This window comes from Strix uralensis, chromosome 2 (genome assembly GCF_047716275.1).
Source record: "Strix uralensis isolate ZFMK-TIS-50842 chromosome 2, bStrUra1, whole genome shotgun sequence".
Lineage (NCBI taxonomy): Eukaryota > Metazoa > Chordata > Aves > Strigiformes > Strigidae > Strix > Strix uralensis.
Genome location: NC_133973.1, coordinates 49,084,003 through 49,105,079, shown reverse-complemented (window position 1 = coordinate 49,105,079; position 21,077 = coordinate 49,084,003). Strand labels below are relative to the sequence as shown.

General features: G+C 46.8%; 1 protein-coding gene and 4 long non-coding RNA genes across 6 annotated transcripts; 2 read left to right on the top strand and 3 right to left on the bottom strand.

Moving 5' to 3' along the window:
- Nucleotides 1–105: 105 nt before the first annotated feature.
- LOC141939255 (uncharacterized) lies at nt 106–4,539 on the top strand. Its single transcript, XR_012627526.1, has 2 exons — nt 106–1,435; nt 2,386–4,539. It is a non-coding gene; the product is annotated as an uncharacterized LOC141939255 (long non-coding RNA).
- Nucleotides 2,334–5,427, bottom strand: LOC141939254 (uncharacterized). Its single transcript, XR_012627525.1, has 2 exons — nt 4,806–5,427; nt 2,334–2,536 (listed from the first exon to the last, which is right to left on the bottom strand). It is a non-coding gene; the product is annotated as an uncharacterized LOC141939254 (long non-coding RNA).
- A 264-nt stretch (nt 5,428–5,691) lies between these two features.
- Nucleotides 5,692–8,733, top strand: SAT1 (spermidine/spermine N1-acetyltransferase 1). Of its 2 annotated transcripts, XM_074858624.1 has the most exons (6): nt 5,692–5,963; nt 6,263–6,314; nt 6,399–6,482; nt 7,675–7,776; nt 7,864–7,904; nt 8,218–8,733. In XM_074858624.1, the coding sequence occupies exons 1-6, from the start codon at nt 5,898–5,900 to the stop codon at nt 8,386–8,388; spliced, it is 516 nt and encodes a 171-aa protein (XP_074714725.1). In that variant the 5' UTR covers nt 5,692–5,897; the 3' UTR covers nt 8,389–8,733. The 2 variants fall into 2 exon arrangements, with proteins under 2 accessions (XP_074714725.1, XP_074714724.1); XM_074858623.1 differs by having other exon boundaries at nt 6,263–6,482.
- A 333-nt stretch (nt 8,734–9,066) lies between these two features.
- On the bottom strand, nt 9,067–12,336 carry LOC141939253 (uncharacterized). Its single transcript, XR_012627524.1, has 3 exons — nt 12,111–12,336; nt 11,249–11,461; nt 9,067–9,201 (listed from the first exon to the last, which is right to left on the bottom strand). It is a non-coding gene; the product is annotated as an uncharacterized LOC141939253 (long non-coding RNA).
- A 779-nt stretch (nt 12,337–13,115) lies between these two features.
- Nucleotides 13,116–20,669, bottom strand: LOC141939251 (uncharacterized). The gene is made up of 2 exons (XR_012627523.1): nt 20,369–20,669; nt 13,116–13,429 (listed from the first exon to the last, which is right to left on the bottom strand). It is a non-coding gene; the product is annotated as an uncharacterized LOC141939251 (long non-coding RNA).
- Between the last annotated feature and the right edge of the window lie 408 nt (nt 20,670–21,077).

The following is a 21,077-nucleotide window of genomic DNA, read 5'->3' as shown; positions in this document are numbered from 1 at the left end:
GCGTGAGGCTTGCTGCTAATCAACACCGCGGTCGTTTTAATTCTTATTTTTTTAAAACATACTCTTTCTTTTTTTTTTTTTTTTTTTTTTTACTGTGCCTTGAAGAGGGCGGGCTCGCGGGCGCAGAGCGGGGCGTGCCGTGGCACCGGGTCCCGATCCCGCCGGCCTCCCCCAGCCCGCGCGGCGCCGGCGGGCGCTCGGCGGGACCCGGCGGCGCCGGTTCAGCCGCCGCACGGCTGCGCGCAGCCGGGGCACAGGGGGACTCGGCCCGCTCCCCCCGGCCCGTCACTTGGTGGCACTGTAAGGGAAGGGAACGGAGAGCCCTGGTATTTTCTAAGGAGGTTGACGGGAACGCTGCCGTGTGAAGTGAGCCGTGCGCTCTCCACAGGCGAAGAATCAACAGATCTAATTCATCAGAACTACTTTTATCGCTGGGACTGCACAGCCTCAGAGCAGAGAGGACAGTCGGCCTGCGGCGGGGTCCGCGGGCAGCGGGTCAGCTCCCGGGCTGCCCGGAGGCGCCGTGGAGCCGGTGAGGGTCCGGAGAGAGAACCGGCCGGCCGCGGCGCCCGCACCTCCGCGGGACTTGGCTGTAGGTGGCCAGGCGCGGCCCGCGGCTTTCACACCGACCGGCACGGACCGGGCTCTCGCGGGGCCTTTCAGCTCGCCAGCAAAGTGGTGCTGACAGGAGGCACGAGTCGGCAAAGGCGCTGTTAAACGTGCCTGCCTAAAGACTTACCGGAGGCCCCACTGAGATCGCACGAGGGTATGGGAAAACAGTGAAAGTGCATTAACCAGATTATTCATCATTTGCAAGAGTAACACCCAGTCACTCTTTTTTCGCTATCACCTGCTTCTTGATAAATTGCTTCCAAACCAAGGGTATGCGAACTGAAAAACAGGACTCTTTGTTGTATGAGACTCGTGAGAGATTGCAGATTTCTGTTTTGAAAGACCAGCAGCCTGAAGTTGCGTGTCTTGCACACCGAGTACAATCCGCCCGGAACCGACTGTTGCTACTAACACGGTTCTTCTGTCACGGATGCGGTGCGAGCGCTGCCTTTCTGTTCCATGGCTGCATCACCAGGCACAAGTGAGGGGCTTGGCGGGTGGTCCCCGTTTGTGGAGGAGGCAGAGAGCAGGCAGGGTGGCAGGCATGGCAGGACGGGGGAAAGGGTCCTCTCAGCTGGCTCACACCCCAGACGTCTTACTGACAAGTCCCGTCCCCGGCTACAGCCCTTGTACCCACCAGCCCACCCAGTTCTACGTGTCGACAGAGGAAAAAGTCAAGAGCGTTGTTGCAAAGCTGCTTGTTCATCTGGTCTGGGAAAAAATGCGGAAACCTGGTATGGGCGCATGCTGAAGGTTCAAAAAACAAGATGCCATGAAAAGAATCGCCGCTGGACAGTGAAAAAGGCTGCGCCAAAATACAAAGGTGTGATTGTGACGTGTAAGAAAAACACCTGCTGAAAAACTGATGTGAACTCCCATCAGTTTCAAGGAAAAATTTAGATTCCCCCAGTTTCTTTTTAGAGCCCGAGATACTGCACCCAAGAACACTGATTTAAGTATATTGCAGGATCAGAGCCAAAGGGATTTCTACTGTATCCAAAACATAAAGTTACTGTATCCAAAACATAAAGTTACAAATTGAGGCCTGGCTTGATTTTTTTCCCAACGCTTATTTCAATAACTTTTACACCCCAAATTATTTTCATGGATGATACAGATGATTTGTGGATGCAGGCAGATAATTAGTTATGTCTAAATCCCAAATTCATCAAATTGCATAATTACAAATGACAGATGAGATGGACTAGTTTACAGGAATAGGGTTCTAATGACCTAAAATATGTCTTCAAAGATAATAATGGAAAATGAGGGTCCTTTTAGTTCCACCATATGGAAATTCATGTAGTTTTATTATATGAAACTGTTAATTTTGCATTTGCTCTGAATTCTGAGCAGTGCTCCTACAGCATTTATTTACTATTCTGTACTATTCTGATAGAAATTATTTTTTTTCTGTGTACAGCCTAGTGTTGATAAACTGTAAATTGCTTGAAAAAATATCTGGAAGCACGTGTGAACTCATAAATATCACTGCAAGTTCTAAGTTATTAGGAAGAAATTATTCAGTTGAAAATGCTAAGAGAATCCTGAATTTTGTCCAAAGACTAACCTGGAAAAATTACAGGTCAATACTGAATATTATTTGCATTTTCTGTATTTTGCTCCAGAGATTTGACAGGAGAGATAATTTAGAGATACAATTTGGATTGAAATACTTGAGCACATTTAATAATGTAATCAAAAATTATTAACTCACTACATTTTAATGTGGAATAAGCAGTTCTTCTTCCCTCTTTTATTTATTATAAACAGAGAATCTTTGAGGCATGGAGGAGGCATTCATACAGGAATTCAAGGAATCTTTCTAGCGAAGGAGGAAATCAAATATTAAAATACAAGAAGAGACTTTGATTAGTTGAACAGTAAAGAAAACTGGTGCCCACTTTGAGCTTTTTCGTCCAGCCTGCAAGAAAAGAGAATATTCAGAAATTCAGATGCAAATAAAAATATGCTATCAGTACAAGTCCAGCTGAGATCCCATAACTCTCTGAATAAATTGTTCAGTTGCATCGCCATGAAGGGATCTTGGGGAACTAGCATGGTTATTTCCTGTAGCTTGTGACTAGACAAGACCTCCATCTCTGGAGAGGATGTGGGGAAAACTTGCCTCAGTCAGATACGTAGCACTCTGTGTGCTTTTGTTAGTACCAGTTCCTGTTGCATGCTAAAAAAGTCCTGCTTGCTGTTTTGCATGAAATTTTCTGTTTCTCCACTTACAAGTAAGATTTAAGGAGGAGATAAACTGAGAATAAGAGCAATGATGCACATGATCTTTTTAGGTAATTCTAGCCATTCTACCCCTCAGACACCAAAGTACCAACCCTCCTAGTGAAAATGCAGATGGATTCAGTCAGCAGGTTGTGCATGGAAGAAGCTGCTGGCTGGGAACAGAAAAGCGAGCTAACCCAGACTTCAGTGCGTATTTCATTATAACAGGTTATTTCAACATCAGTTTACCTTAAAGATGTTTGCTAACCACTTTCCAGCATACATATTGGCATAATTTGAGAAAAACTTGATCCTTTTCAGTACATTTACCACTACTCATTCCCTTGGAGAGAAGTGCAGATAAACAGGCTGACCACTCAAGGATAAAATCCAAGCCCTATGCAAGTCATTAGAGATTTCACCACTGACCTCAGCTACGTCAAGATGACATGAAACCTGCTCAAAGACGAAGAGACTGGAGACCAAAGGAAGAAGCTGTGAAGTACAAGGCCCATCCACAGTCTGATTGATTCACAAAACTGAGTTCTTTTAGAATCTCTTTTACAATATTCTTACCATTCTTATTGATCTTACTTATTCTGAAAAAATACCTCTAGTAATATATAACTAAATAATTGCAGCATAGCCTCTAAGATCTAGGTATCTCAGATATTTTTCATTTTTCTTTTTTTTTTTCTCTGCATTTCCTATTTTTTCATGAAAATATTTTTGATACTTTAGGAAATTTTGTAATAGTGTTTTCTTCTGCCTTGTGAATTTGAAAGCTAACTCCAGTGAACTGCATTCACTGGGCTAACACAATATCAGCATATTTCTGAGCAAGTTAAAGCAGGACTTTCAAAAACAGTCGAAGTGGAAAATGGGGGTTTTTTTGCTGAAACTTCAGCTTCTAAAATCATGACATTTCTGACTTGATAATGAAAGAAACCAGGCACTTTCTGCTCTTACACAACAGTAGGTTTCCTGACAGCATGACTTCCTCATTGTGAAATGCAAAACAAGAACAGTTGACACAACACAAACACTGTTCAGTCTTTCACAGGGAAGTATTCCCCATTTCTGATCCCAGTCAGATCTTTTCTAGAGATTGAAAAAATGTCTTTTAATTAAATGTATGTAGCTAGGCTGAGTCCATTCTTTGCATTCCATTCAGATTCAGTCTCCCTACCAAAAGCCCTATCCTGAAGAATTTCCAGATCTGTAACCCATGAAACAAATCTTAACTGTTCTACTACTAGCTATTGGCAGTTGATTTGCATTTTGGAAATGCTTCTGTTCTATGGGCACCTCCATTTTTGCTCCAATAGAGGGTAAACTGAGCCAGTTAGGGTGTTGGCATAAATCCTACATTACTCTTCCAGGACCCTAGGCACTTTCCACTGTGTGCCAAAGTATTTTCTTGGCTAACAGCAGCCACCAGAATACACATTTCTTTATACAATTCTCTTGTAGTATCATGTTCCATGCTGACCCCTCTGTCTAAATGAAGGTGAACCTCGTAGGTTGTTGGATACACTGAAAATTAAAGTGCGAGTGTTGTGCGAGTGTTTGGGAATCCAGGTTTTCAGGATTGTTATTCTGCAGCAGTAGCATGACCTAGTGTCTTCCCATATCCCAAATCACTCTTGAAATAAGTCAGATTAAGTTAAATGTAAAATAAAGAGTTCTTCACAGTAATCTAAGAATGGACATGATAATTGCAGTTTGGAGAAGAGAGTGAAAAAAAAACCATGTGTATGCCAAAGAATTATACTTCTCTGGGTGGCCTAGCTGGTAGGTCTATAGACACATGTAGTCATCTAGATCAGGATCTGGCTCTCATTCTGCAGCACAGATCTACATCTGTAGTTAACGAAGAGCTGGGCTGGGGATAAATCCTCCATCCTTTCATACTCCAAAGCCATTTTGGGAAATTTATCCAGACTGAACTTCATCACACCCACCTCTCTCCTCAGGGATATCCACACCTCCATCGGGAAGGCATCTCAGCCTCCCTTACGGCAGACTACTGGCAGATCCCTCCTGTTCTGAATCACTCCCTTCCTTTGTGCTTCTCCCGGCGCTACCCCTTCCTCTCCAGTCGGGCCGGTAAACCGGGTCGGTTATGGTGCGTGTGTCAGGCTGGGGACTGTCCCAGGCCCGAAGAGCAGCTAGATCTTTCGAACCTTTTTCCATCAGGACGCTCCCACCCAGTGCGTACCGTGGTACCAGACACACGCACCCGCCTCGGGGTTTGATACCGATCATTACTTAGTATTTCAAGCAGGTACAAAGCGGTTTTTTTTTGCTCCACACCGTGCCGAAAGCCGCCGTACTCCCTGAGTGCTGGCCCTGCGGCCAAAGCGGCGCCGCGGCCCCTCAAACGGTGAGGCAGAGCCCCGAGTCAGGCGCAGCCGCGCTCGCTGGGGCGACGACGGGTTCGCTTTTCGGGAAACCCAGGAAGCCGGTGCCGGAAGAGCCCGAAGGCCCGAGGGGCGCCGGGGCGGGCTCCCCGGGCGGGACTGGGGGTCCTCTCGGCCCCGGGGCCTCCAACTTCCCCCCGCCCCCCCCCAGCCCGGTGCCGCGGAGGGCGAAGGGGCGGGGTCTGCCCCCGGCGCCCTGCAGCGCCGCCCGGCTCCGCTAGGGGGCGCCACCGCCGAGAACGGGCCGGGGGGGGGGGGGGGGGGTTCGAGTCACGAGACATCCCGCACCAGCTGTTGCCGGCAGGCTGAGGCGAGGTCCCGGGGAGGGGCGTTATCATTGGCCGAGGGCGAGCACCACCGGCGCTCCTATTGGCTAGTGTGCGGGGAGGGGCGGGGCGTGGACGTCTATAAGTAGGGAAGGCGGGGCGGGCGGCAGGCACAGGCCGAGGCGGGGGTACGGTGGGAGCCGCGGAGGGTCGCTTGTCTGTCGAACGCCGCCGGGACATGCTCGCAGCCTGACTGACCGCAGGTGGCCGCCGCGCCCGGGACACGAATGAAGAAGCTGTTGCTCCTCCTGTTCACACATCGGGGACTCGTCAGCCGAGGGGGCCGCAGGGGGAAGCGCCGTCGAAAATGGCCTCGTTCAGCATCCGTGCCGCGCGTCCTGATGACTGCCCTGAGCTCCTGCGACTGATCAAGGTGCGGGGCGGAGGGAGGGCGGCGGCGGGCGGGGGCGGGGGGGGCAGAGTCGTTCTCCCCTCGCTTGAGCGCCTCTCTCGCTGCGCCCTGCCGGCGGGGGGCTCGTCAGGCGCCGGACTGCCGGTGGTGGGCGGCTGGGTTGGGGCAGATCCGCAGGGTTCGGGGGGGGGGGGGGGGCACCTTTGCCCTTCTGTCTGAACAAAAACAAGCTCTTGCGCAAGGCGGCGGGGGGGCGGGGAACGGCCAATGGGGAAGCGGGGGCCCGCGGGAGAGTCCGCTTACACGGCCTTTTCTTCCAGGAACTAGCGAAATACGAGGACATGGAGGATCAAGTGGTGCTAACTGAGAAAGGTATAAAAGCGACGGCAGTTCGGCGGGCTGGTGGCCTGGTGATGGTCTCTGTAGATCAGGTGCCGATTTGTTCCGCTTTTCTAGAACTGCTTGAGGATGGCTTTGGCGAGCACCCTTTCTACCACTGTCTGGTTGCAGAAGTGCCAAAAGAACAGTGGTCGTCTGAAGGTGAGACTTCCTTGTGCTTACTTTTAGACGCTAAATACACAAGAGGCATCTTGTACTTAATGTTTCCGATTATACATAAGGTCCCACCAGTGCATTGGGGTAGGAGGAATAGGTTAACTGTTAAATGCAGTAACATACAGCGATACTCTGCTGAAGTAGTTGCTAATCCTGGAGGCGTGGGAAGATCAGGTATAACATAATGTACTTGACTCCAGTTAATTAAATGGCTTTTCTTGTTTGACCCTGACTTACCTTTATGTAATCCTGTTGAATCACATTTTTTTCTTTAATTTGTCCCCAATCTTCAGGTTACAGTCTCTAGCTTCGCCATGTACATGGCCCTTCCGTGTACATGGATGGGCGGGGAGGTAACTAAAAGATCCGTTACACAATAAAGTAGATGATCATAATATGAGGTAAGGTCTCCAGGGACAAGTGCTATTCCCAAACCTTTACCAAAGACACAGTAGATCAGAAATCTGTTTGCACGCTTCTCTTACAGTATGTGCAGAGAGTTATAGCAGATACAGTTAAAATACTCAAGGTTTAGGTTTGAGTGGGCTGCTGTTGGAAAAAAAGTTGGTTTCCCTCTTGAGCCACAGAATTGTAATTGAAACTGCAGCTTTACTTACCTTGACTTTATGGTGCTGAAGGTAAAGAAAACAGCATGATGCTCTCGGTGGAAGCAGAAGTTGAGGTGCTGGAAATGCTGCTGTAAAGGTGGCCTGTGAGCATGCCTTCTCACACAGTGTAGTTACTGAGGAATATACATTGGAAGATCAGTGTCCTTGAGAGTTTGATAGACTGTTTTGGTTACTAAGGAAGCAGAGTTGGGGCAGTCATTGAGATTGTGAACTGTTGTGTAAAGTTTTTACTAGTATTCCAGAATGGAAATACTGATAAATCAGTAGGGTATGCATTTGTTCGTAGAAAAGAAGGCTTGTGTTCAGCACTTACTATGATACTGCTTTTGAGGATTTCAGGGTACAGCAAGGTTGTGTCAGGTTGATACAAGTTTGTCAGAACTCGTATTTTCAGTTGTGTGCTTACTTGCAAACTTCATTGTTCATTCTAACCTAGTAGCAAATGTCTGCATGTCACAGAAAGAATCTGTATGTTTAAACATGCATGTAAGACTTAATATTTTTGCCTTTTAAATTCAGACTAGCTGAAGTTACACCCTTTGTTTCAGAGCACTGCATCGTGGGCTTTGCCATGTATTACTTCACTTACGATCCATGGATTGGAAAACTGCTGTATCTTGAAGATTTTTATGTGATGGCTGAGTATAGAGGTATGTATTACAGAATTAGATGAGTTGCTTCCTGTAGGGCGTCTTGAAAATTAACAGTTTCTTGTTGTGGTTTGTTTTTTTTTTTAGGACTGGGCATTGGGTCAGAAATTCTGAAGAACTTGAGTCAGGTATGTCTAAGTGATGTCTAAAGAAGTGGAACTGAGGACACATGGCATGGCAGTATTCTTGCTTTTCTGCTAACTGCATGAGAGCTTCCCCTTCAGCAGTACTCAGAGTTAAATTAAAGGAGGTGACAGGACACTAGACAGCTTAAAACATTGTCTAGAGTCTGTTAAACAGTGACAAGTGCTGAAGTGACCGACAGAATGAACTTGATGACTTGTGGTGATACTCAGTTAGTTGCTGAGTAGTCTCACCGGTTCTTACTAGGCTTATCATCTGGGATTGTTGTTTGAAATGTCACGTTGCACACTTTTGCAGGTGGCTGTGAAGTGCCGCTGCAGCAGTATGCACTTCCTCGTTGCGGAGTGGAATGAACCATCCATCAGGTTCTATAAGAGAAGAGGCGCCTCTGATCTGTCCACTGAGGAGGGGTGGAGGCTCTTCAAAATTGACAAAGAATATCTCTTGAAGATGGCAACAGAAGAGTGAGAGATTATTCCAGCAAATAAATTCTTTCTGCGAATATATATGCTCTCTGAATAAACTCCTTCTTGCTTTCTGTGTACAGTTTGTAGTGGAATAAAGTAGTATGGATGCTAATAATGAAAATGCTATGCAGGTGTGGTCATAGAGTAATTGGTACTGTGATCTGGAGTTGAGGCATCTGTGAAGTTGTGTATGTGCTTGTGTGCATCCTTTACCAGTGTGGGCTTGTAATCTTTGTATATGGAAACTTCATTCTTGTAAGTGTCATTCAAATGTGTACAATGTACACACTGGTAGAGTTTGTTTTAATTATTGCCTTTTATAAAAATAAATAGTGTTTTCACTTCATGGCAGTAGTTTTGACTTTAATTCTCAGATACAGTTTTCAGTTAGATAACATGCAAATTAATAAAAGACACTCTTACACACCCATACATTTTCATGTATGAAGCATGATTTACCACAGTCCCAGAGTGATGAAAGGAGCACTTGTGTGCCTGTGGGACCCAGGGGGTGAGGTTCTGAACCCTTGTGCTGAAGCTGAGTGTTTAGAGGGGTTTGAGATCAACCTCTGGTTCCTGTGTGGTGCAGAGCACCCTGTCGAGGGAGCACTCTGTGACAGTGAGCTATGTTTGTGTGGCAGTTGGTTCATTTGGAGTCCTTCAGTTAGGCTGCTGATCTCAGCCCTCTAGAAAGCAGCTCCAGAAAAAGGAGCTCATGGTGGTGCCTTCTTGGGACTTCCAGTGAACTGCAGAACTCCTTGGTCATGAGGGCATAACCTTGAAGGTGAAGATGCATCCAGCTGCTCTTCAGAGCCTAAATCACAGAAATAGGTTTGACTGGTCAGGAGTAGGAGAAAGTACTTTTACAAACCACTACAGAACTCCCTCGTGAGTCTTAAAACATCAACATTGAATGCTGCTGGTAATTGGGTTTATGTACATGGTTTCAGATACTGCACAGAGTTTTTCACATTCTTCAGTGCTGTGTAGTCACTGCCTGAAATTAAGTGCCGTGTTAAGCAGTAGAATTATCTCAGGTCCTGTGTGTTTAAACCCTTGTATAGCAGTAAGTGAAAACAATGCCACTCATCAACTTTTTAATGGGCTTGGAAATGAACTTATGGACTTTGCAATACTGTGTCTGCCTTTCTCGTAAGTTGATGGTGAAAGTGGATGCATGCAAAATTTACACTGCTCTCCTCTTGCTCTGTAGTAACCCTGCAATAAAAGGCTTATTTTTGCTAGCACTGCTTTCATTTCAAAGGAAGGGAAGAGACTTACCTGCTTTGTAACATGCACTGGTTTAAATAAACCAAGGTTTTAAACTAATTTTGACTGCTGCATAAATTGTGTGCCATCTGGAAGATATCTCCTCATCCTAGAGAGTAGTGGTCAGTGACTGCTTCAACCACAGGTAACGCTGAACTCATTTTAAGAAAAAGGTGTTCCTCTGTCCAGTGCCAGCAGCAGGTTGTGCAGGGCATTTAGCATGAAATTATTCTTGTTTTATGCTTTGTTTTTGTTTTTAACTAAGGCGTAGGCAGCAGTGTGCCAGCTCTGCCCAGGTGTGAGATACAGCTGTCAGCTATTGCCTTAGGAATGAGAAGGCCAATACGGGGAAATACAGGAGCTCTTGGAAGAGAACAGGAGGTAGCATATGTCCAAGTGGTTGTCTGGACAAACACAGGCTAGATTGAGCCCAGAATCCGTCACATAAATTACCCTGATTTAGCAGATCAGGTTCTGCATAAGAAACAGACATCTCCAGACACTCCCCGTGTCTGCACAGCACCTCAGCCGCTGTGACAGCATTCATAACACAAGCAGGAGCCTGAGGCTCAAATCCCTCTCCCACTCAAGGGGAATAGAAATCTGGTTTCTTGCTTGACAGCATGTTAACTGCTAGGCTACGAACCGCCCTACTTGCTCTTGCTGAGCCTGTACTCTTCTGTAAATCAGCAGGCCAAAGGAGGTGAGAGTAAGCCTGCCCAATGAACTGGCCTGCTAACTAGAGCTGGAGGTGGTATGGGAAGGACAAGATGGTCTCCAGCACCTCTTGCTGAGCCTCAGGGTGTTGCACCTTCTCACTGGTGAAGCTCTCGTAACTTCACTGGTTAACTCTGTGAGCTGCAGCAACCTACTCGTGCATCTCAGGCCTAGTGGAATCTGGTTTGAAGTTATTTTAAGCTGGTGCTTTTGGCTCTGTATATCAGTCCAGAAGGTGATTACCAGCAGAGCAGTTTAAGAATGTTTTTATTTTCAAATTAACAGTTCATTAGATATCTAGGACAGACCTGCTTAAATCTCAGGCCCCAGACTTCTGGAGCACAATAAGGCTATCAAAGCTGCATGACTGAATAGAACAAGCTTACTAATTAGGCATTATAATCAGAAAAGTAAGCAGTTTGGTCAAATTTTCAATCAATTTAAAAGTGTTTATCGTATCTTGTTCATATTCTTCTGCCAAAGCAGTTTACCATTGCATTTTCTAAATGAATTCTGCTGAAATAGATTCTCATGGAGTCATAGAAAACAAGCGAGGCAGTGCTAAATGAGAAGACCTTTTCTAGCCAACTGTGATAATTTTAAACATTCACACTTGAAAGAAAAAGACTGACCTTTCAAATGTGACTTTCACTGAAATCCTACTAAGAGGTAGGATGTTTAAAACCAGCAGAAATATTCTCACAGTTATTGTACAGTGTCCAGCAGAGTGATGTGGTAACGCCATGGCTCAAGACCAATTTTAAATTCCCTCAATAACTGTCTCAAGCTACCAGGGGACCAAAGTGACTCTGTAACTACAATCAAGACATACAGCTGAGCATTTTCTACGGGTTTAGACACAGGAGAAACCTCACCTGACTTGACTTTCTTCATTTCCAGGATAATGATCACACCACCAAGCTGCAGTATGAGCATATAATCAGGGCTAAGCAGTTCCAGTAGGCTTTGAGCTGGTCACTGGTATCACACCAGCAGAATCCATCAGCACAGGCACTGGGCTTGTGTGGGGCCTGAAGGTATGTCAGCCTTCCACATTACTCTATTTCCTTGCTGCAGAGTGCCTGCCTCTGGGGAAAAGTTAGAGAGTGGGTGTTACAACAGTGCTGATAACATCTCTGGGGAGGTGAGGTGCAAAGATCCTCCTAGGTCTTGCTCTCAGGCTCATGACCTGGGAAGTTCTCTTCAAGCCAAACCAGACAGCAGAAGACTTTGGAATTGCAGTGTTTCCGCATTCCCATCGGGTGGGGAGGGAGAGGTGGCCTTGGACATACTTGCAGCTGGAGGATGAGGTGGAGGGCCATACCCGGCTGCAAGAAGGAGCCCCGCGCTCACTGCCCCCTCTCTGCTTGGTGTTTTCCTGCTTGCAGGCTCCTGCACAATGATCCGAGCCGTAGCCATAGCGACGGCATGGAAGGAGGCTTTTTTGTCTACATAATTTGAATTAAAACATAATATATGCGAGAAAAACAACCCTTCCCCCTCCCCTTTTCTTTTAAAGAGCCTTTGCTCTCAACATGATTCGAAAAGCCAATGAAAACTTTTCCCCCCAAAGAGCATATAGGTGCTTTAACACGTTCCTGCACATGGTGTTTTGTCTTGGGAGACTTGCCATCCTGGAGCCTGGCCAGCTGAATGCGGAGGTCTCACTGACGCAGCTGCAGGGAAAACACCAGCTACGTATGGAGCAGAGACTCAGAAAACGATTGTGTAACTCACCGCTGCACAGTGTTACCGCAGGCTGGAGGCTAGCCCAGAGATGTGCTTCATGCCTCCCTTTCTTTGACTTGAACAGAAGGGGTATTTCCTTCAGCTTGCACAAGTTTGCTCCTCACAATTTCCCTGGGCTCTCCCTCCGCACGCCCTTGAGGGAGCAAAAGCTGAGTGGAAGGAATGCACATACAGCCGTACACACACACACACGTGCGCACACACGCACAGGCACACACACAGAGGCACAGGCTGACCGATGGCAGCACCGATGAAACCTGCAGTGTGCAGCTGTTTGCCTTGGTTTAAATAATTCAGCTCACGTAACAGACTCAGCTTTGCCCAGTTGTTTTGCTTGCCTGGACAGGATTGCTGAAATGCTTTTTTTTTGGAACTCAGGTTTCAGGGAAGTGGCTGCAATTTCAATAAAGGCATTAGCTGCTATCTGAAACAAAACAGCACATGACTAGCTTGACTGCCACTAATGTTTAATCTCACTGCAAACTCAAAACAGGCCATAACATCACCATCCAGACACGACTCCCTCCCAGGACTCTTCTTTCTCCCCTCACAACCTGGCTAACTTTTTTCTGTCAAGCTGGTTTGTTAAGTGCAACCTTGATGGAGGTCTTTAGAGGCCATCAGGAGCTCACACTAGTCCCTGTTGGGAATGCATGGAGGAGAAGGTGTAAGGCTGAAGATGGTGGATGTGGGCTCTGGGGCAGGAGCACGGCCCGACACCAGTGCAGCACTGCCAGGTACCCTTCTGTCCCCCAGGCCTCACCCTACTGCGCTCTGACTTTTTCTGCAATCAGAAACGCTCACCATGGTGGATAACAGAATAAAGCACAAATACTCCTCTACCAAAAATGGGGGGCAAGGGGGAATTCCATCTTCAAACCAGTTTCAGTTTCATTTCACAGATTCACTGGATGTCAAAGCAAGAGATTAAAATCCCCAGGGGATAATTAGCTCATGAGGATGAAAAACAAACATGGGTTGCAAAAACTCCTCTAAGTTAAATAGTTTTCTTTATTTGCATTTCGACCTTTGTGTATTTCTATTATTTGCACAGCAGGTGTGAGCTGGTCACATTCACTCAAATGGAAAAAGCATCTCCATTTTCTTGAGCTCTGTTTCCCTTCTTCACCAAAAGAGGTTAAAAGGACGGTGCTTTGGGAAGCTGAAACCTGGTGGCCGTCCTCTCCTGAAAGTTTGCAGTACAGCATGATGATGTGGCTTCACACCTTCCAAATCACCTCCCAAGAGCCCACCATGCAGGGAAGGGACATGAACCGCTGAAATTCCTAGTAGAAACCTTCCTTCACCTGGGGTAAAAAGCATGAGAGAGACAGTAGTTTTCCACATGACAGCCCATCGGTGTTTCCAAGTAACATGGATATTGCAGTGGTGTTTTCAAAACACACTGGTAAAAGTGCGCGGTCAGATTTTTCAAAGCTGGTTACTATAATTAGGCACCCAGATAACACTGCAAAGGTACTTTTGAACAGTCTTCCTCTAATTGCTCTCGTGATGTGCAAACTCCAATCTGGGCTCTTTACAGTCTCCCTGAACTTTCACATTTGACCCGTTTAAGTCACTGACATAGAAACACCATCGTACAGCTTGTAAAAAAGGAAACAAAAGGACTCTTAGCTTTGGTCTACAGTCTTGTGCCTTTTGCAATCCGTTCATATGGTAGAATTATGGGTTTTTTCCCCAGCCAACTTCCTACCATGGGCTAACACGGATGTACAAGAACATTTCCCACCACACAGCCTGAATACGATTTAGCTACAGTTGCAGACACGTGGTTCTCTTTTTTAAAATTTTTTTTCAGAGTTAATGTGGAGGGAAGGATCAAAATCTGCGTTCACCACTCATAGAGGTAATAACCTCTGTACATAGCTGTAGGTTTGCCATTGGGATAGAAAATATAAAGAAAAAAAGAGGCAGGAGGAGAGGTCTGCAGCAGTGAAGAGAAGCCAGGTACAGGGGCTGACTATGTAGCCTGCCACGGGAAGCCATGCACCCCACAGAGGCAATGGCATTGAGGGAAATGGTTTAGGCTTCATTCTTTACACGTAAATGTAATCAGAAGAAACTAGAAGACTCTTATTTCGTGAAATCAGAAGCCTCAGAGGTAAATTCCTGGGATACATTAATAATTTCTGGATTATTTTTACCTCCTATTGATCTCATTAGCCAAAACTCAGTGGATTAGCAAGCATGGGATTTAGTGGTATAGGAGGAGGAATTATTTGTTGCTGAAGAGCAACAGGCAGAACTGGCAGATAGAGGCAGCAACAAGTGCTATACTATAGTAATCCAGTTTTAAACAACAACAAAACTAGCTCAGAATTCAAGGGATAGTGGCAGTCAGTGTATGCTGTTCCTTAGCCAGTCAAGGAAGCACACCCATTTTATGTAACTACATATCTCTGAAAGCTGGCAGACTGTAAAAAAGGCTGATAAAACAAAGTCCACCACATTACAAAGTACAGCTGGTCCAAATTATGGTGAAGTGAGGACAAGGTTAAAGAATACCAGAGGCAAAAAACAAAACCTTTTCATAAGCAAATACTCAGGATTTATAGACATCAGTTGATTACCTTCTCAGCACAGGGAAGTAATAAAATGATTCTGCATTTCCATGCTGGGTTTGCCATCACCAAGTTTTGACTGAAATTTGATTACCGAAGCCTTTCAGGGAATCAAAACCCCAAGGCTCCTTTTCTAGACTTTTGGGCTTGGTGTCAACAAGCTATTATTTTCTGCTGTTAAAATCCAAAGCACTTTTCACCCTTGCAGTTCAACGTATTCACATCACTGCTTCACTCCCAGGCAGGACCAGGTTTGCCTCTATGCACCCATAGCCACGTGCCTCTCCAGCACAGTTCAGGCAGCTGGGGCTTCGCTTATACACATTTACGTCTGGTTTCTCAGCTAGGGTATTTTCTGGAATAAGCACAGGACTGTAAGAGCCAAAGTTCCTCTTAACACAGGTCTAAAAGCAAAAAGGGTTCATGAGGTGTAGAGGAGGATGTGACATTATCTCCCGTTTTTTCTTACAGAAGCTGTTGAGCCTTTGGGATCCAAGAATTGATGGACCTTTCATTTAAAATATAAAGCATCAGGTGCTCCTGTTGCAGGAGTAAAGAACGTAGAACAAATCTAAATCCTCCTAAAGCCACGTGCAGCTTGCAACAAAAGGGTTAGAAACACAAGTATGCTGTGGGCTGTGCGGGGCCAGCCCTCGCCGCTTGCTGGGGTCCAGCCCCAGCCCCTCAGCTGGCTGGGCTGCCCCGCTTGCTCCATAGCCCCAGTGTTATGGGGACAGTGGCACTTGCAGCTGGTCCTTCTGTTTCATGATCTTTTCTAAGTTCGGCCATGGTGGTCTTACTTTACACAGCTCCAAACAGCACCCGTATCCTCTCCCTAAACCCATCACAGGCACCACAGTATGTGTTTCAGTGGAGGATCTGTGGGAGCTGGCGCAGGAGGAAGTGGCATGGAGGTGGCCATGAGCAACTGGAAGCCCTCAACCCTTTGGTGCACAAGAACTTGCCCTGCGCTGGAGGTCCCACCAAGTACTCCATGGGAGAGCTGACTGGGAAATGATCACAGACAACTCCAAGCATCAAAGTCTCATAGCCTCGTCTCTGCTGCTACTGCAGCCAGCAAAACCTGCCCAGCTGCAGTGTGGGGAACATCTTCTGCAGGCTCAGCACCTGCTGACACACCACGGGGACTCATGCTGCCGCCAGTCAAAGCCAAAACAACATCCCTTTCCAGTGAGGCTGAGCCCCAGCAATCTCATGACACAGCAAACAGTATTTGGGAAGAGCCCGGTTTTGTTTAAGACAGCTTCTCTGCAGCGGGGCTGAGCTGTGGCAGATGAGATCTGGTGCCTGCCAGGACATGAAAGCCAGAATCACGGCCGTGGGCTCACTGTGGTCTGTGGTGGGAGCACGATGGAGGAGAAACCCACTGAGGTAAACATGGGAAGATGTGGGGAGCAGGTGTGGATTCACCCTTCCTCAGGCATTTGGGCACCCCACTGGCCAACGGGGAGGCCTGGGCTCACCAAGGGCAGGGGAAGGCTGCCAGTGGGTCCACTTCACTGCCAGGCTCCCTCAGCAGCCATCTTACATCCCAGGGAGAGGAAGCTCACCCTTCTTCTTCAGACAAGGAAGTGTCTCATCTGAAGAGACTTTCAGACTTGAACGTGATACACAAAGGGCGTGTTATGGGGCCATGGGCACACACTTGGGTACCTGTCTCACAGGCTGCTTCCTGGCACACTGCATAAAACTTACATCAAGTTTTACAAGCAAAAAAATACAGCACCCTGCAGTCAAACAACAGGCATTCCCCAAACAGCTTTCTGCAACACAGCTGGCATGAAACATAAAGATTTTTTCCAGAGACCCTTTTTGACCAAAACCCTGCAAACTCAGCTACTGCCTTGGCCGGGCAGCTGCCGGCAGTTGGGGCCTGCACACCCATGATTGGGGACAGCACCAGGGTGTCCCCGGGGCCGAGTGAGTACAGCCAGGGGGATGTTCAGGGCTGCCCTTGAATCAGCTCTCACTACAACACCTGGCAATGACCTCTATGGACATCTGGCAGAGCTGTTGCCATTAACTAAATCTCCTTTTCTTCAGTGTAGTTTATTAAATCACATAGCCTCATAGTTATGTTTGACTTCTTGTATAATGTGTGTGTGCATACGTATGTGAATTCCTCTTCTTTTGCTATGTTAAAGCTATAGTTAAAAGGCTTTTCCCACAGAAACATAGTGGAATTTTACTTCTTTCCCAGCAAATGCAGTATCTGAGTGATAACATGAATACATAGTGCGTAAGTCGCACCAGGTCATGACGTGGTTTTTGTGTTCTTTCCATTAAAGGAGTAACAGTGAACTTCTAATGCCCATGCTCGGCTGTGGGATGAGCAGGTTTACGGTGTGCTGGGTGAAGAACTGGCCAAACAGCAGGGATCAAACAATTGTAGTGAATAGGCCTACATCTAGCTGGCAACCAGTCACCAGCAGTGTTCCTCAGGGCTCAATTCTAGGGTCAGTTCTGTTCAATATTTCTATTGAACTATTCAATGATCTGGATTCAGGAGTTGAATACCCCAAGTTTGCTGATGATACCAAACCGGGAGGTGCTGTTCACTCTCTTGAGGGACGAGAGGCCTTGAAGAGGGATCTAGATAGATTGGAGAATTGGGCAATGATTAACGGGATGAAATTGAACAAGTCCACATGCCGGATTCTGCACCTAGGACAGAGTAACACCGGGCACAAGTATAAATGGGGAGAGGTGTGGCTGGAGAGCAGCCCTGCAGGAAGGGATCTGTGGGTGCTGGGTGCCAGCAGGCTCAATGTGAGTCAGCGGTGTGCCCTGGCAGCCAAGAGGGCAAACTGCACCCTGGGGTGCATCAGACACAGCATAACCAGCTGGACAAAGGAGGTGGTTATCCTGCTGTATTCAGGGTTGGTGCAGCCTCACCTTGAGGACTGTGTTCAGCTCTGGGCCCCACCATTTAAGAAGGATGTGAAGGTCCTTGAATGTGTCCAGAGTAGGGCAACAAAGCTGGTGACAGGGCTGGAAGGCATGTCCTGTGAGGAGTGGCTAGGGACTTTGGGTTTGTCTGCTTTGGAGAAAAGGAGGCTGAGGGGCGATCTCATTGCTCTCTACAGGTTCCTGAGGAGGGGAAGTGGAGAGGGAGGTGCTGAGCTCTTCTCCCTGGGATCCAGTGACAGGACACGTGGGAACAGTTCAAAGCTGCATCAGTCAGGGAAGGTTCAGAATGGACATTATGAAGCATTTCTTCACTGAGAGGCTTCCTAGAGAGGTGGTCAATAACCCATGCCTGTCAGCGTTTAAGAGGCATTTAGACAAGGCCCTTAACAATGTTTTAAGTTTTAGACAGCCCTGAAGCGGTCAGGCAGTTGAACTAGATGATCATTGTAGGTCCCTTCCTGCTGAGCTATGCTATGCTATGCTATGCTATGCTATGCTATTCTATTCTATTCCATTCTACTCTATTCCATTCCATTCTATTCCATTCCATTTCATTCCATTGAAGACTACAGAAAAGTGTGTTAAAGACACTAAACGCTGCATTTATGTATAAAGTAATTTATTCTAAGTGTTTTATTCTTTAGACAAGCAACTGCACTATTAGAGCATTAAATAAGAGGCTTTTACAACCACCAGTAACAAGTGCATACTATAGCCTTGGGAACTGTTGTCCATTGCAACCAAGTGCCATGTTTTGTGTGCCCTTTGCTCAGCTGAGAAAGACACGCTACACCCAGCAGCCCTGGCATGTCCCCAGCTGCATCCTAGCGGGCGAGGAGCTGGTCCCTGCAGCAAGGACCAGCAGCCCTAGAGTGCTCTGGCCCCAGTCAGTACCTGCCAGCTGCCTCCCTAGAGGTGTTACAGGGCTTTTTGGCATGGGAGGAGAGCCCACATCCCGCTGAGCCCTGTGGCAGGGCTGACTAATGGCAGAGGCGTGTCTCCAGTGCAATCCTGTTTGCTTACAGCAAGCCCTCTTTTCCTGGGGGGCAGGGGGTGGCTGAGTGCCATTTGGGCATTTTTTCTTGCCTTTCATTTTGGAAAAAGGGCAGGTGGCCCTGCAGCGAGCCCCTGGGCCACCCATGTTGCCCTGGCATGCAGCGCATGGGGTCTCAGCATCGCCTCAGGATCACCTTCCTTGGGCCATCACCTTGCAAGTGGCCTCGGCACAGTCCGACACCACGAGTTCGCACCAGCACTGCCTGCAATACCAGCTTCCTGCAAGTGAGCCCTAAAAATACCGGTTGGGCATCCGACACCTGCCAGTTTCTTTTTAGTCAGAGGCTTCACGACACTCAGTTTTATCTGTCCTTTCCTGCCCTGCAACAACCCCTCATTTCACTGACTCATCTGAACGTAAATAATGCCCAGGTAACTCGGTGCTCAGGAGGAAATCCTCACCTCTGCTGTGGCTGCTAAAAGGTTACGAGACACAGCTGTAACCTTCAAGCATGCACCAGGAAAAAAATCTGGCACACTTTTCAGCAAAGCATTTAATAACATTTATTAATCCAAAACCACCACTGGACTGGGATTGTCATATGATATATTACTCCAGGGTGCCTACTTTTCATTAAGATAATCAATGGCTCAGGCTTGTTAATCTATAAAGAGAATTAGGGCACTGTAATTGCACAGGCATGCTTGGAGAGGCCCAGATAGCTGCTGCTTTGCTATAAGCACAATTTTGCTTGTCTCTTGTTTTTTTTTCTCTTTTTTTAAGGACAAATTAAACAGATCAGATGAATAAATCAATGGCTAAATCTCTATCCCAGGAGAAGCAAGCAGCTCTTCTGTATGCCTTGCCACAAGTAAGTTATTCTCTATGAATTTTTTTAAAACCTCACATTAATTCCCTTTTCCTGAAGCCAAAATGTTTGAACATCGAAATGTTTAAAGAATACATTACCTACAGCAATCAAAAGAAAACTCATTATGAAATATGCGTTTTGAGCGTTGCCTTTCAATCTAATGATCCAGTCTAATTCTCACATTTGTTATGAACATACCGTTGAAAAAAATAAATCCCTCCTAAGGAGGTGAAAAACTCTCCTAGGAGATTTATCAGTAGGCAGGGTTTCTCCTCTGCACACAAAGTAGCACTCAGTCTCTGCTATTCCCTAACACACAAGTAACATAAAGACCCTTTGCAACTACAAGGGTACATTAGGAAAAAGTAATTATAACAAGATTTATGGGGCTATGTAGCACCTTGAGTGAAATCAGGGCTGTGTTGTTGCCTGCCCATCTCCAGCCTTTTGCATCCCAGAGAAAAAAGTTTTCCTCTTACACAGCTGTAAGTCACCCACAAAAATATCCCTTAAGCTTTAATGTGGGGAGGAGTGTGGCCCGCCTCCAAGTGTACTGCTGAGCTGGGAATAGGAAAGGGGAGAAAGGAGAGGTAGGAAACCAGTCCTTACTAGTGGGGGTAGAAAGTCAATAACAGAGAGCACGCATAAAAAAATCTGCCATAGTTCCTCTGCATGCTTTCACTGTGTCCTGGCTGATCACAGTGCACGCTTTTGCTCTCTCTTGTTCTGATGATTCTTTTTTCTCTGGTTTGTCATTGCCATAGTCCCCACACTCAGCACGGAGGGAAGGTCAGGTCCAAGGAGCTCACCTGCCCAAGGGTACCACCACATCCCACCAGTCAGGACAGCTATCCCCTGTACCTACCTTCACATGAGCAGGAAATTGAGAATTAGAAAAACAAATGCAATGCCAATCTCTTCATAAATAAACACTCATATCCTTCAAGTAGGACGCTTTTATGCAAGGCATGCGGTAACACCCTTTCAGATGGTTTTGGCTGCAGGGTGCCAAAAGCGAAGCTGTTGTTGCCAGGCTTTTAGGGACAGCCACCCAACCTGCAGCCTCTCCCGTAAGGGAGGAGAGGCTGCTGCTGCACCAGCATGGGGAGAGAACCTGCACGCACCCACGTCAGCACTGGGTGATGTGCCACGGCCCCACACACCACGTGTTTAGGAATAACGGCTCCAGGGGTATCAGGAGTCCTCCAGACATGCCACTGCAGAGCCAAGGCCCCCTGTACTGGGTCAGATGAGGCCAGCACAGCCATCACCGCTAAAAATTAACCTGGCTCAACACCTTGACATTTAAAATAAATTTAAAAAACAATGAGAACACTGTTCTCCAGTTCTTAATTGACCAGGTTTTAAGGAAACACTGTCTCAAAATCGGTGATAAAAGCTTTTAGCGGTAACCACACATGAGAAGGAGTTTGAGGAATCCATAAATGAGAAACCTTGAAAGCAGGGGCAATGAGGTGTCAGAATTCCTCTAGAAAATAACTGAGATGAGAGAAAAATGTTTGGAAGACCTCAGCAGGACCCACGGGCCAGGGAGGTGTGCCAGGCAAAGCCAG

Excerpts from the sequence above, each read along its gene's own strand:
- SAT1 (XM_074858623.1), top strand. The coding sequence starts at position 5,898 with ATGGCCTCGTTCAGCATCCGTGCCGCGCGTCCTGATGACTGCCCTGAG. Across the intron at positions 6,483-7,674 it reads AGAACAGTGGTCGTCTGAAG|AGCACTGCATCGTGGGCTTT; the intron begins GTGAGACTTCCT and ends CCTTTGTTTCAG. Across the intron at positions 7,905-8,217 it reads TTCTGAAGAACTTGAGTCAG|GTGGCTGTGAAGTGCCGCTG; the intron begins GTATGTCTAAGT and ends ACACTTTTGCAG.